Here is a 15,775-nt window from a genome sequence, read left to right as displayed (position 1 = left end):
CAAGTTGAGTATCCTTTAGCCAAAAACCTGAAATCCAAAATGCTCCCCCGAGCATTTCCCTTGAGTGTCATGTCGGCACTCAGAGTTTCCAACTCACAGAGTTTCCAACTCAGAGAATTTCCAACAAGCGTTTCCTTTGAGTGTCGCGTGTCAGCACTCAGAAAGTTTCAGATTTTGGAGCACTTATGATTTCACGTTTTGGATTTTAAGTTTAGGGATGCTTGACCTATACAGCAACTTCCTCCTCCCTGAAGCGTATATCATGACAGGAACAGCAGCCGTCACCAAGGGCAAACGGCTTTACTTGCACAGCCACAAATCCTCACAGCACCCCAAGAAGTAGATATTACCCCTATTTTCTGAAAGGGAAACTCACGGCTCAGAGAAGTTTACTAACTTGACCAAAGTCATGTCACATAGCAACCAAGTGGCAGGACTGAGATGAGACTTTTTTTTTTTTTGAGACAGGGCTTAAACGATCCTCCCACTTCAGCCTCCCAAGTAGCTGGGCGTATAGGCATGCGCCACCACACCTAGCTAAATTTTAAAACTTTCTTGTAGAGATGGGGGTCTCCCTATGTTGCTCAGGCTGGTCTTGAACTCTTGAGCTCATGCCATGCTCCCGCCTTGGTCTCCCAAAGTGCTGGGATTATAGGCGTGAGCCACTGCACGGGGCTGAGACCCCATCTTGTTGCAGTGCTCCTTTCACTGCACCTACCATCCCTCCTGCGCCACTTGCTGATGACAGGGACAAAAACCTGAGAGCTGCTGTTTGTGGAGCAGCCACCATATGCCAGAGGCTTCCCTTCTAGTCTCTCATTTCTTTCTGAAGTCCACAGAAGTAAGCTTTAACATGTATGTGTTTCGAAATACATATGCTAGCTTCAAAAACAATGCTTTGTGTTTTACCATTGTATCTTTAAAAAAACAGGCTAAATTTTAAAATCAAAATAGGATGCAGGATGCTTACAGAAAATGTTTACTCCAAACAAAGCCTTGGAAAGCTTGAGGAGCGTGGGATCCTGGTCTAACACAGGGGGCGTCTGGCCCTGCAGGAGCAGCAATGGTGCTAGACGTCCTTATGAGCAGGAGTGCCTGCTTCTCTCCTCCTTTTGGTGGTGGTGAAGCTGCATCCTAACATGGTCGGGGCAGAATGAATGCTAGTGTGGGTTTTTAGAGAAACCTGACACATTTTAGGGAGGAAGGCAGCCTGTGGCCTCTGATTCCCAGCAATGAATATTACCGAGATGGCTTTGCCCTGTCATCACCCCTTTTTAGAGAATCTCGAAGTGTGAGCTAAGTGACCACTGCCAAGGTTCCAATGAGAGAATCAATATGAACTACAATGCAACACTGATGAAAAAAAACAAGAAACACACATTGTTCCTCAGGCCTTAGAAACTCCGGGTGGGCCGGGCCTGGTGGCTCACGCCTGTAATCCCAGTGCTTTGGGAGGCCGAGGCGGGTGGAGCACCTGAAGTCAGGAGTTCGGGATCAGCCTGGCCAAGATGGTGAAACCCCGTCTCTACTAAAAATACCAAAATGAGCCAGGCGTGGTGGAGTGCCTGTAATCCCAGCTACTCGGGAGGCTGACTGAGGCAGGAGAATCGCTTGAACCGGGAGGAGGAGGTTGCAGTGAGCCAAGATCACAACACTGCACTCTAGCCTGGGTGACACAGCGAGACTCCGTCTCCAAAAAAAATAAATAAAAAAAGAAAGAAACTCCCGGCGAGCCAAGGCAAGGCTCTGCCTGTGCTCTGCACACCCCTTCCAGGCCCCCTGCAGCTGCTGGGAGGTTTGAAGCAGGGTAGTGTCATTAAAAAGAGCAACTCCTACGAACCGGAACCTCCAAACTGCTGTCAGACGCCGTGTACCTCATTCACAGTGATTTCACTCGGGCTGTGTGGTTTGTGGAAAGTCATTTTGAGAGAAGTATTTTAAGTCAAGTAGTTTAGTTTAACATACTGGAGAAAAATTTGTCTTTCAAACGTTCCCATAGTCTTTGGGTGCTAAAAAGAAAAGGGCAAATTTATTAGGTCCCTAAAAGTTTTGCCAGTTATTGGCTGGAAGAATTTCAGAAAGTGTACTTGAAAAGAACAATCCTATTTCCCACGCAGACACCATCCCTGAGGTGGCATGGACCTCGCGCTGTGAGGCCTGGGTCTGAGCTCTTGTAACTCTACTGACGGAAAAGCAACTGCCCGTCAGCATCGTGCTGTAGTTCTCTCTCAAATGGAGAACAACCCTGCAGGGGTCACTCCCATCTATAGATGGGAAACTGTAGCCTGGCTGGGCTACCTAGCTCACCCAGCACATCCAGAACCCTGAATGCCAGGCCTGGACTCTCCTCCCACGTGCCACTGCATGCGCCACCACATGGCGCGGTCAGTGGGGCCAGTGGATCCCCTGTGGGGAGCTCCTCCTCCGTCACACATGTGCAGGGGCAGCTCTGGGTAGTGAGAGCTTTTCCCTGAGGAGCTCTGCGCACACACACCTGCTAGCAACACATGGCTCTGCTCCCGGCTGCACAGAGTAGCAGCCTTCGGGAAAAATGTCTTGCGCTCTCAAGTACATTCCCCTTTAAGTTAAAACATACAGCTACTTTGTTTTTTTGTTTTACCTGTTGCAAAACCTTTTCCGTGAATATCTCTTGGAGTCTGGAAATCTCAACCACTCTCCCTTCGATTTGCCTTCATAAAAAGAAGAATAGATTACATATTAACTATTAGTACTTGGTAATCTAACAGGACTGTTACACATTTCTAAAGAAATCCTGTCTTCTACATGAAGGTGGGAGAGACGGGGGCATACCATGTCGGCTGGGGAAAGAGATTGGAGAGGAAGGCAAACTCTCCTTACTGGGTCACCTTCCCTGTCTCCCGGTGTAGCCTAGCACGCTGGGCTTTTTGGAAGTCCACTCTACCATGCCAACTGAGCCTCAGTCCCAAGAGGTGGGTGTGGGCAGTGCCCTTTGCATTCTGTGTCACTGGTCAAGGACCGGGGAGGGTCTGGTTATGCCCCAGTTATAGAAAGCAGTCTCCAGTAAGTTCTCTGCCTAGCCTTGTCACCATGGTAACACATGGTGGTGATTCAGAAGGTCAGAATACGCTGATGATCCTGCTTTGTTACTGCTCAGCGGGTTAAAGAGAAAAGTGTATTTACCCTCAAACCAACTCCCTGTTAAAAGAAAAATGCTCCTCTGATTCATTTAGAAAATGCCGTATCTTGGTTTGGCAACACAGTGTTCTGTCAGATCTGAAACACTCGGGCTAGCCATCTTCCTGGTGTCAGGGGCAGCCTGGGCTACCCTGGGGGACAGGTGGGGGCCCATCTATTTACAAACGGAAGCTGGCCCAGGCTGAAGTTAACTGCTGTTCCAGCACAAAGCAGCGACAGGAAGTGGCAGGAGGCGAAAAGTGGTGGGAGCTGAGCTCCTGGCCAGGTGGAAGCAGAGACGAATCCCAACAGTGTCACAGTGGCAGGAGGGTAGGGGAGGAGATGTGGGAAGAAAAGCCAGTGAGTATCTGGGCATGGGGGAGTAGTGGGGGCGGACAGTGAAAGCTAGGCTGTTGGAGGAGGACTAGGAGGTCCATCTGAGGGCAGAAGGCGAAGAGCCCCTTGGAGGCTGACACCTACACTGAGAAAATCCTCAGGCTGTGTGAGTGCAGCATCAGGATTGATTTGATTTGGGGGACATGTCCACAATACAACAGGCTCTGCAAAGTCCTGGGCCTTACTTTCAGCATGCTGCAGGCCTTCCCACAGAAACTAGAGTTCAATGGGTGCACGTGTGGTGACCAAGGCCTTGCCTTCTGCATTCCTGACCCCCTGGTGGGTACGGGAGCAGGCAGACCCCAGTGGAGCCATTTGCAAAAGAGGGCTTCCCTTGGTCAGCTGTCCTTCACGAGGGCCCCATTTCATTTCAGAGTCACTGCATGGAAATAGCCCAAATGGTGGTGGAAATTACACGCAGGTAATCTGCAGTCACTCTTGCATCTCTTGGGGTAGAAAGCACCTGGGTCCCCGCAGCAGTGGCAGCAGGTGGGAGGTAACCCACAGGCCCAAAGGCTGAGGGAATTGTGGATTCAGGCCACATGCCTACCCCAGCCCTGTCAAAATGGCTGAGGGGGGCTGCACCAGCCCAGGGGCCCCATGTGGATGCCTGGGCACCAAGGTAAATAACGCTCCTAGTTCCCGGAAAGTTGTAAAGCAGGCTATCAGCTCACAGAGGAGCAGTTGTAAAGCAGGCTATCAGCTCACAGAGGAGCTACAAACATACCTCACTTCATCAAACAAGCTGTTCATTTCACCAATGAGTCGCTGATTTTCCTGTTCAAACTGCGAGGAAACAAACACACTCAGGATGACATCATACTGAACTTAAGCAAGAGTCTAACAAGAAAGTGGACCTGTGCTCCAGGAACCACTGCCGAAGCCCCCATTTCCAGCTGCAGCAACATGGCAGCCGGTGCTGGATGACCGAGAGCATTAGTATGAACAATGTCCCTGCTTTCAGGAGAAAATTTTTAAAAACAGCTGTGCTGCCTGGTAATCGACTTTTCCATCTCAACCACTGCACTCCAGGGGTGCAAGCTGACTGCTATGGCTGTAGCTGTATCTACTTACACGCTCTCCCCTGGGCTCCCACGGCCGGCTTCCTGCCTCTGGTACCATTATTAAAAAAATTCTTTTGTTGTTGTTTTCTCTCATGAAGTATACTGAAGGACTATACATATTTTTTAATATGGAGAAGGATCTGGTGTGGGGAGGGTCTGGAGAGGAAGGGGGGGGTCGGCAGCTTGGCCGAGCTGCCCCTGGGCCCCTCTGACCTCAGAGCCATGCCCCGGCCACTCCACTGCTCAACAGGGACAGAGGCCCACAGCCAGACCAGCATGTTTCCCAGTGCTCAGGTTGGGTGAGGCCAGGTGCCCTGACACCAGGGATACATGGGAGCTTCTTGGAGCTGAGTGAGCTTGGCACAGATAGTTGCGCTCTCAGCCATTCTTGCCAGCTTGATATGGGCCAAAGAAAAGGATGGAAGCTCCTGAAACTCAGCACAGAGAATGGACAGGAACAAGGAATAGCTCCTTGCCCTCACCGCAGGCCCCCACAGCTCTGTCCTTGTGGGTCCATTCAACTCGCGGAATGTGCAGGGAGTCAGGGGCATCCTGCATTTCTCCGTAATGCGTCCCGCAGGCCCCACTTCTCCAGGAGACCTACCCGGGCCCCTAAGCTCAAACTTATTTCTCATATTCCTATCCCTGGCCTACCATTTTCTGAAAATATCTTCGGATAGGAGTCCCTTTCTGCCTTGTAATAAACTGTGCACATCCCAAACTTCCTGTGTCACTCTGAGCTTCCTGAGGGTGGGAACTGTGTGGAATGTAACTTTGCAAAGGCATTCCAGTTATTCTTTCTTTCACATCAATTAAAGCTGCCATCAAATCCACAAATGTTTTCTGAGGCATTCTATAATGGGTGGGAGGAATAAACACAAGCAAGCCTCCAGAGGCTCTGAATCGACTGAAGATCTGGCTTATCACTTGCTTAGTAAACCAAAAATACAAGGGAAACAATGGTTATGGGAGGCAGCTGACCACCACGGGCTATGTTGGCACTTCCTGCGCTGGGATGCACAGACTCATACAACAGCCCGACCTTGTTCCCGTTGTCCTAGGGCGGAAATGAGTTGCAGGGCCTCCCCAGCAGTCTCCTTCCCACCCAGAACCCCTCCCCTCCAAGTACCCCAGCTGTGCTCTATGCAGGTGGTCTTCACACATGCACCCCTTCCTAAGTCCACCAGTTTTGCCCCCACACATGCACTTGCTGTATTCAGCCCTTCCCCTACTGTCCACATTCTACCCTCATCATTTCTCACTTGCCTCCAGCCTGTTATCCAATCCTTGGTCAAAGTGATCTCAAGTGCTGGTCATGCCAGAATGCCTCATGCTGGCCTTGCCCGTTGCCCCTACAGATCAGGTTTAAGGTACACTGTTATCCATGACCTGGCCACGTGACATCTCCCACCTCAGCTCTGCTCTGCAAAGGCTAGCTTCCTGCCTGGCTGCAGAACTCCACGAGGTCCCTCAAAACCCCAGGCACCTTCCTAGCGATCTGATACCTCAGGGCAGACTGAATCACCTTCTTTTACTTCCTCACACTTGTTACCAAGTTCCCCTGTACTTGGCTCTTCAAGGACATTTCTCACACTTGTTCAGGGACCTGTCTTCTCTCTGTGGAGGGCAGCTGTCCTCCTTTGGACCCTGAGCCCAGCCCAGGGCCTCACACATGACAGGACACCAGTTCTCGGCCCCGGCTATTCATCAAAACACAAGGAGGCATCTGCTGCACTCCAGATCTGCCAGGCCAGAAAACAGGGGGAGTGGGGCAAAGCTCTGGGAAGGGCAGAAAGCTCCCTGCAGGACCACCTCATCCACAGCAGGCTGCCTTGCTGGCTGCTGACACAGAATTGCTTATGGCCCCTTTAATTAGGCAAGACAATGGCTATTTAAGAGAATAAAACTTTCACTTTTGAGTTTGAAAGTATCAGCTCTGTTAACTTCAACAGTTACTTAAAAGGACAGTAATTGAGGAAAACATGTAATTACTAAAACATGTAGGCACCAATTCACTTTGGCTAATTCAGGTACTACTCAGTTTTTCTTGGGCGGGGGGCGGGGGGGGCATTTTCTTGAATTTTTCTGATGACAAAATACAGTCCTGCCCTTTTAAATCCACAGTCCCCTTTATGCTTTGCAACTGTTCCTAAACAAAATTAGTGGTTCGGGGTGATTTATTCCTGGCCTGTTCCTTGGGAACAAAGCTCTTCTTGTTTCCTCCCCAACATGAGGGCGTGTGGCATAAGGCACTTATGTGCGGCACCTCCTCTTAGGCCTCTTCGTAATTGTTACTTCTGATAGCTCCATGTCCGCCCTCCACTGCAGTCAGGAGTGGGATCAGATGCTGGTCCTAATTTCCTTCCACCCCACCTGAAAAATACCTAGTCCCTAGAGGAAGAGAACCAGGTGCCTCAAGGATCAAAGGTGCTAAGGGCTGAGGAGAGAGGTTTGCCAATGGCCAGTTTTAATGGAGAGCCGCCTCTGTGTTTAAAACGCAAAAGGCCTATTTCCCAGACAACTACAAGGTCACTATTACTTAAGGAGGCTGGCAGGGCCCAGGACAATTAGGTCATAGCAAGGCTGCTGACAACACTGACTTGTACCAGGTTTCAGGATGGCTTCCAACACTGTCTAAATGGCAAACCTGTGTGCCTCCCTTCATCTGTTGCCGGGTGGCAGGCGCAGTGGTGCATGTACCAGGTGGATATGGCAGCCAGTTCTGGGGGCCTTGTAGGAACCCTGGGGCAATGCTGGGCCAGTCACTGGCTTCTGGTGGGCCTGTCAGTTTCTTTGGGGACAGATGTGGTGATTCTTATCCTTTTCTGCCTGACCCTAAGGCTGCAAAGCCACAGCTGGACTTCTAGCCTCTCACCTTCTAAGCAGTAAGCAATTTTGGAGGTAACAATGTCTGGGTGTCTCTGTCTTTGTCACTAAAATGGGGATAGTAACAGTACTTTAGTGGGGTTGTTGGAAGGAATACATGAGTGAATACATGTGAGTTGTCTACCAAAGTGCATGGCACATAGTAAGTTCTCGGTGAATGCTGTCTATCGTGATTTAATCTCTTGGGTGTCAGTTTCTGGATATGCAAAGTGAGTGGTCAGCTGCTGTGGGGACCACTTCTACCCTCTATTCGCAAACCCTAGAGGCCCGCTGTGGCTTTCAGCTATCTCACTCTCCCAGGCACTGGGAAATGCACCCACAGCATCTTCTTCCAGAGCTCGCTGAGCCTCAGCAGCTAGTATTGTCTCTTTGTGGTCACACTTTGCAAGGTGCGGTGCTGAATGAAAGACCTGGTCTCCAAGGTCAGCACGAGGGGTATCTAGATGCTTTGTGAAGACAAACCTGAACACAATCAAGGAAATTCTCATTTCCTAAGGAATTGCAAAGGAAGGTGAGAGGCCGAGATGGTGGTTATGGTGGGCAGGTTGGGCCCTCCATGCATGGTGGTTGCCAGCTGCTGCTCTGGGCTCCCTACATTGGTCCATCTGCTCTATGCTGTTAAGGTCTCTTACCAAGACACGATGCTTTCCCTCAGCTAGACGAGCACTCTCCCCCACCCTCCAACCATGGCAGCACAGCATCATGTTGAACAGCCTAGGACTTGGGAGCTATGTGACCTAGGGCTGGTGACTTAAGCTCTCTGTAAAATGGGCCAGCAATACTCTCTTCCATATGGGTTGCATAAATGAACATATGCTGAAGGGCTCAGAGCAGTACGTGGCACATGGTATACGTCACATGCGTGTGAGGCAATATCATTTATTCGACTGTTTTATCCCATTTAGAAGTCAGTCAGACTTTTCAATCAAGCCCTGCTAAAAGGTTTCTAATCTGGTTTAATGGATACAAATCCACATTGTGAATATATTGTTACAGAAATCCTTTTCTAAGCTAATCCTCTTTAATTTTCAAAAGAAAATCACTCCTACAAAGGCCTTTGAGTATAAAATGAGGCCAAGAGAAGTATTTGTGTCACAAAGAGCCAAGAAAAGCTAACTGAGGAGCACAGGGGGACCATCCCAGAAAGCCCTCTGGCCCTCATAACTCAGGAGTCCCCTGCCCAGGCCCTTTCTGGACTCTTCCAGACGTGCTTTCTCTGTACCAAACCCCTTCACACTCCTGGCTGTGTGACCCTCACCTCGATCCCCTATGATCCCCATAATGCGACAGTAGACGGACCCTGCCACATTCTTCTGGTGGAAGCCAGCATTTGCTGTGCCCTGTAAACCTGGAGCCTCCCCAGGGTCTGTCCAGCTCTCACTATGTGGCATTCAGATTCCACTACTCCTTGTTCTAGATCCATGAGCTGAAACTGGCAAGCCCTGCCAGCCAGCCACTGGGGGTTTCTACGGGCCTACCTCAGGGGACAGGGCCTTGGAAGATGCCTTTCATGTGGATTTAAGAAACAGAAGCCACATTCATGTTTTAAAAAATTATCCCAAGGAGTACATCAATAAATGCAGGTGGTTTTACCTGAGGCAAGTAAAGTGAATGTGTTTTTAGAAAGGGAGGTATTTTCTTGATGTAACTTTGGAAAACAATTTGGTTCCACTCAGCCTGACCACAAACATCTGCGAACTCAAAGGCATTAATATATCTGTATCATGAGTTATACAGGGAAATTTATCATGCAAATCATATAATACCCTGCAACCATTTTGGAATATGTAATAACTGTTTCTTTGGGTGAAACAAGGAATTATATTGCTATATTAGGCTTAATTTATTATTTTACCCTGAGCAAAAATTCCGAAACAGTGATTATGAATTATGACCACGATTTGCTACAACATTTTCCAATTTAAAACCAACAGTGTTATATTTCTTTCTCTTTATTTTCAGAGTTAGGCCTTTTAAACAAGATTGGAGTGAGTCAGACTATAAGATATGGTACTTACCTATTATTCCCAATTAAGAAAGAAGTTAACTGGACATTAATTAGCCTGTCATAAAAGTACTGAACATTACAGCCTTCTGCCCGATCCTCTTGCAGTAACACAATAAAAATTAAGAAGTCTGCTGATTCTGATTGCTTTAGTCATTGATACTACCATGCTGGAATCACCAGTGTTACTGGGAGTGTCTTTAGACAATGACTCAGGACAGTGGAATGAAACAGAAGCATGCTGCATCAACCTCATTGTGGGAAGAGGAGCCGTACTCTGATACATCAGTTGCTAAATCACGTGCTGCACACGTGCAGGGCATGCCACCATGCACAGACATGGCAGTATCTCTCTGGTGGGAGGGAGCCACCATTTGGTCTGCCCTGCCCTCTGCTGGGTGCTCTTACAGGTGCTACTGCCTCCAGCGCTTGAGACAATTCTGTGGGGTATTGATTCTGAAGAGATCACTGATGGCAGTGATTTCTAGCCTCAGCTTACAAAGATAGTAAGTGGTATAAATTCATGGTCAACTCTGTCTAGTCCCAAAGCCCATGTTCTTTCATCATCCCTCCGCGGGATGGGAGCGTCCGTCAGGTGATTATGGATATCCTCACTGCCAGCCTTCCTCTTGTCCACCTTTCACACCTACAGGCTGCTAAGTCACGCAGCTGCAAAGGTTAACATACTTAGCTCACCACTGCCTCCCAGAGGAAGGCAAAAATCCTTGGACAGACAACCCACACCACTGTTATTCTAGCTATTTCCTTTATGAAGAGTGGTGGAGTGCATAAAAAAAAATTAAAAAGAGAAAGAAAAGAAAAAAAAAAAGCCCAACACAGAAGATAAACTCTTCTTAAACACAAATGTATTCTTTCTTAATGAAGAGACAGAGCTGTACACATTTTTTCTCTAGCAAAGAAATGGGGCAATGGTATAATATTTGGGGAAATGACTCATTTCCACTAATAAAAGGATTTCATATAAACTGATGAAAACCTAAGAGATTTTTAAGAAACTTCTGCCATTACTTGGCTGTAAGATGGGAATATGATCCAATCCCTCTTTATGTTCCTTTGTGGGCTTCTCCGCTCCAGCCTCCCTCTAGTGGAGTGTACCCCAGGGTGGTGTCCACAACCCCTTCTCCTTTCTCACTGTTCATCTTGTTTCTAGAGAGCCTCGCCCAAGCCCATGCTTCAGACATCAGCTGTAAGATGTCTCCCACATGCGTTTCTCTAGCCCGAGCCCTGGAGCCCATAGATACCTCTCATGAATGTCCCACAGGTGCCTCAAACTCACACCTGTCTACATGAAATTCATCATCTCCTGCTCAGCCCCAGCCTGCCCACCTTCTGTGCACCCTCCCATGGCAGAAAGTTCAAGGTTCCTTCCTCATCTCACACTTCAGTGCAGGCCATTTCCCACGCCACAGCTCTCAACACTACCTTCACTGCCACTCCTGGCTCAAGGCCCTCGTCATCTCTCAACCTGACTGACTGCAATGACTGCTTGGAATTCCTGTGGCTGTCTTCCTCTAACCACCCTCTATACAATGTGCACCTCGAGGGCCTAGCTCCCCCATTTGCTGGATTTGGTGAGCACTTAATTCAAGTCATAAGGTGAATTCTGGAACAGGAAAGAAGCTGGAGAGGAAGGCAAGAACCTTGCAGGGCAATTTAAGGTGTTTGAGTAATTTCCTTAGTTCAGAATTATTTTTGTCTATAAAGGATAAAGACAGCTCTGCTTAGTATTCCAAAGAAAATATCACAGGCTCTGAAGGAGAACCCCCAAAGCAAGTCTCAGGGAGGTCAGGACTAACAGTACCATCACTGGAATCAGTTTCAAGCTTCCAAGGCCATGATTTTAAAGGGGAAACCACTCATCTGGGTGGATCAATCTGTGTGAAACTGAATTGTACATGAAAGGCATATGAAAATGGTCTGAGCTCCAGCTGCCATCCCGCATGCTCTGACCCTGCCATGACAGCATACACGCCACAGTCCTTCCCTGCTGATGGCACACGGGCAGCTGTGCCCAATCTCTTCCACCCTGTGCAGGGAGAGGCTGTTCTGCCTCTTTGTATAACCTGCCACTCTGAAGGGTAAAGGAAGGGGAAACAGAATTTTTCAAGCACTGTGTTGCACGCACCTCATGGGCCAGCTCACTCAGACTTTAGCCCCACCTGTGAGGTGGCCATTATTTGCCCATTTCACAGATGAGGGAACAGAGGTCCCGAGCAGTGAGAGGGCCCCGGGCTGCAATGATGAGAGGCCAGGTGTGGACTCCAGTCAGACAATGCACTATTCCCACTAGGCTGTGCTGCCTTTTGGAATTTAGGTTTTTTTTGTCTTCACTTGTTCACGTCACTTTTAGGAAAGAGATTTGGTTTCAGTCTTTTATTTCAGGCATGGAGAAGAAACAGGGGGTCCAGAGAGCAAGAGGATGCTAAGCCAGTCCTCTGCCCTTGGCAGCCAATGCTCATGAGAGCAGACATGTGGACCTGGACATCCCTGGAGGTCCCCAGCCTGCACAACTATGCTTACAATGACACTTCGGTGGGCCAGCATGGCTGTTCTGACTCCTGCCTGGCTGGCCTATGTCAGTGTGCCACGCTGTTCCTATGCAGCAACACTCACCTAGACCACCAGAACCAACTGGAGAAAAAGTGCAGGGTTGGAGCCAGAGCTTGGTTCTGCTGTTTTACTGGTTCTGTGACATTGGGTAGGGCTTTAGTTTTTGTGCATCATTTTCTTCAACTGCGTAATAGTGATAATTCCTACTTGAGTGGATTATCATAAAGATTCAACAGGACAACATATGCAAAAGGCTTGGGATAGAGAAGCCATTCATAAGTATCCATAATACTAGTAATAACTGAACACTAGAACATCCTAATAGTTATTACTGATGATTCTGTCTTACTGTTGAAAACAACCTATAGCTTTTATGTTATACTCATCAAAGTCACTCATGTATTCAACAAAGAATTCCCAAACACTGTTCTGGGCTCTAGGAATATGGTGAGGAAAACAAGACAAGATTCTGCTCTCACAGAGCTTGTGCTCTAGTGGGGATATGGGGGGATATCAAGTAGGGTCATGGGACACAGTATCTGGGAGCTGCTGCAGGTGGGATCACCGGGCCTCTCTGAGGGAAAAAAACACCTGAGACCTGTAAGACATGCCAGGAGTAGACAGAGAGAACTTGAAATTTCAGGTGGCATAAGTAGCAACACAAATGCCTCAGTCTGAGAGGCTCAAGGCTGGGGAAAAGACTGGATCCCATGCTTCCTCAACAGAGCTGTTTTCACGCTCCACTTCTTACCTTCTTGAGGGCTAGAAATCCAGCTCTTCCCTGATTAACTAGGGGATTCTGGGCAAGACCCTTTGCTGCCTTTTGCCAATGTTAAAATGAGATGCTAATGTTCCACCACCTCTTGGTGCAATTATTAAGAGTGTCATGGATAAAATGAGAATCAAAAAGTTCTGTCCACTGCAAACTGCTGCACACTTAAAATGCTGTCACTTGCCAGGCAGAGTCACTGGAGGCATGCTGTGTAGTAGCCACATTCCCCACGTCTTAGGCACAAGACAGTGTCACATCCTAGCAGCTCTAGATGACATCTGTTCCCACACACAGGTAGCATATTCCATTTGGCTTCTGTCACACCAGTGTCCAGATGAGCTGCACACAGACACTGCTGGACATGAGCTGGCAGGGGCTTGGCAGACCTATCAGCTTCCTTTTGAAACCCACCTAGAGATGATAAGCTAAGCAGCTGGAAACTCGAGGGCAGGTAACTAAAAGGAGGTGCTATCAGTAGTTAAGGTGTTACTCTTTTCGCTTTTCAGTCATTATCTTACTTTTTTTCACATTACCATAGCACTAGCAATTCAAACAATTAAAAAGCATCATAGTGGCATTTATAAAAGACCTATTTAGTCTAGACGACTATTTTACTGTTGTTGAAAAGACATCTATTATTAGTAAAATTCTTCCAAGGCAAAATGTATTCTCTAATTATGCTACTGCAAATTTAAAGCATATGAAAGGCACACTAAGAATGAGGAACTCAAATGGGAAAGTGTATATAAGATACACATTTATAATTTTTAAAACTCAGTATAAAAATTAGGGCAAGGGCATTGAGGATGAGTTTCTCAATGAAACAGTCTTATGAAAACCAGTTAAAAATAAATGATTAGGCAGAGAATAGCATTACCATTTGTATTTCTTCTGGGGATAACTCATCTTCACCTTTGCCATCTCCCCAGGTTCCCAATTCAGGTTGTGTTTCAGCCAAAATCTTTTCTGTTAAAAAAAAATTGAAAATAGAAGACCAAATATTCATTTTAGAATAGGCTGGCTTAGGATGTAATCATAACACAAACATGAGATGGAACAGAATCTTACAGTTTTGTCCATATATTTCATGATCTCTGGGCTAATATTCAGGAACTGCAGACATGATTCTTTCACAACATTTAGGCTGTAAATTGTCTTTGTGCAGGCACATGCATGTGTGTGTGTGGTGGGGAGGGGACCTACGCACGGTTTCAATATTGCACCAATGTCAGCAATGGCTGCAAATTAAATGGACATTCTTCAGAATGAGTCTTAAAGTATGTTTTACTTCAAGACACATAGTACACACCTCTCTACTTGTAAAGACTGTAAGACATATTTTTAATGTAAAAAATACATATGCATATACATGTATATATACACACACACACACATATATATATATATATACAGGAAGTGATATACCGTTCCCCAATCCTATTCCTCTCCCAGAAGTTACTGCTTTGATGTAGCGTCATAGATTTGATCTAAACATATTCACATACAAAGATAGGAGTCCCTGCCTACCTATGAAATTCAAGTAATACACAGTTTTGTGTGTATGGTTGCTTGCTTTTCACACAGATATCAATGGTAACATACTGTTTTAAAACTTGCTTTGTATGCTTTATTGATACATCTTGGTGATCGTCCAAGTAGATCTACCTTGTTCTTTTAAGTTGCTGCATGATATTCCATCGTGAGGATACACTAGTCTTCAGCCATAACTACACTGACAGACCTCAGTGGTTTCAGACTGTTCACTGGTGTAATGGTACTGTGTCCCAGTCTGTGCTTTGTGCACATGCTGGAGTGACTCTCTAGGACAGACACCTGGGCATGGAACTGCTGAATGGGAGCGTAGGGACATTTTAATCTGGAGAACTTTTTCATTATGATCAACAAAACATGATGCATCCTCCATGAAGCATGTCAATACCACAGGCCCCTAGAAAGGACTGCTGCTGCCCAGGATGACAGTAAGAGGCCTATGCAGTTCATCAATGGGGTGGGGTTGGGAGCAGAGGGGAGAGGGATGGCAGGGATGGATCCTTGGGGGAGACCTTAATGAAATCACTTTGTGTCTGTGTGTCTCAGTGGTGTCTCTGGGCTTATCAGTGAGCTTCCAAGTACTCAAAGGCAAATACTGCTTCTTTTTCCTTTTTTCCTCAATCTCAGTAAATTTCCTGTAGTCGACCTCAGCCCTATGAGATGGCGACAAGTCCAGATCTTTGAACAGGGGAAGAGAACTTAATGATAGCAACAGTGTAGAGAAAGCTGACTAGGCAGGCCATGCCTGAAAGTTATGGTTATTTATTAGAAATATATCTTTACAAAAAAAGTCTCCATGTCATCCACAACCTAGTGCATGCAGGCTTTTAGAAAAATGGCTGTTTTACCAGAAGTGTCATTATAGAAAACATGTTTGTAAAAGGTTGGCTAAAAGTATCTTTAGAAATGATCTGGTATTTTCCTGAGATGACATTCTTTGGGTAGGAACATTTGTACTTTCATCTACCCCCCACCCCCACCTTACGAACTGTCTCCTACTTGTCCTCATTATGGTATCCATTTCAAGCTTTTACTGTTGTTGATTTCTTTTTTAAGGATAAAAACACCAAAATTAGAAACAGAAACCCTGTTCATATCTGAACCAAGCATAAATTAACTCTGAGCTAGAATGGGAAAGTTCTCTTAGCAGAACTCACACTCTACAGCATGCTCATTTGTGGTCATCAGAAGCCTTCTTGACAGGCTGCCCTAAGGATCAGCTTGAAGCCCAGCATCCACCAAGCCAGTCCTCTGCGCAGGCCACCCGTGCACCCTGGTGCCACAGAGGCAAGTCCAGACTCCCTAGTCTGGCATTCAAGGCCCCACCCACCCTTCCAAGCTTACTCCCACCTCTCCTCCCACTGATGGGCTTCA

General features: G+C 47.1%; 1 protein-coding gene across 1 annotated transcript in view; it reads right to left on the bottom strand.

The window, feature by feature from the left end:
* STX18 (syntaxin 18) overlaps window positions 1-15,775 on the bottom strand; it is a 125,875-nt gene that overhangs the window by 1,554 nt on the left and 108,546 nt on the right. Inside the window, exons 7-9 of the mRNA XM_017864577.1 lie at window positions 13,728-13,816; window positions 4,280-4,338; window positions 2,621-2,690 (exon numbers count right to left, since the gene is read on the bottom strand). Of these exons, the coding sequence (XP_017720066.1) occupies window positions 2,621-2,690; window positions 4,280-4,338; window positions 13,728-13,816 (218 nt within the window). The remainder of the gene's footprint in view (window positions 1-2,620; window positions 2,691-4,279; window positions 4,339-13,727; window positions 13,817-15,775) is intronic.

The sequence above is a fragment of the Rhinopithecus bieti genome, unplaced genomic scaffold, assembly GCF_001698545.2.
Source record: "Rhinopithecus bieti isolate Rb0 unplaced genomic scaffold, ASM169854v2 scaffold_75975, whole genome shotgun sequence".
Lineage (NCBI taxonomy): Eukaryota > Metazoa > Chordata > Mammalia > Primates > Cercopithecidae > Rhinopithecus > Rhinopithecus bieti.
Note: the sequence above shows the minus strand (reverse complement) of the source record. Positions and strands in the feature narration are given on the sequence as shown.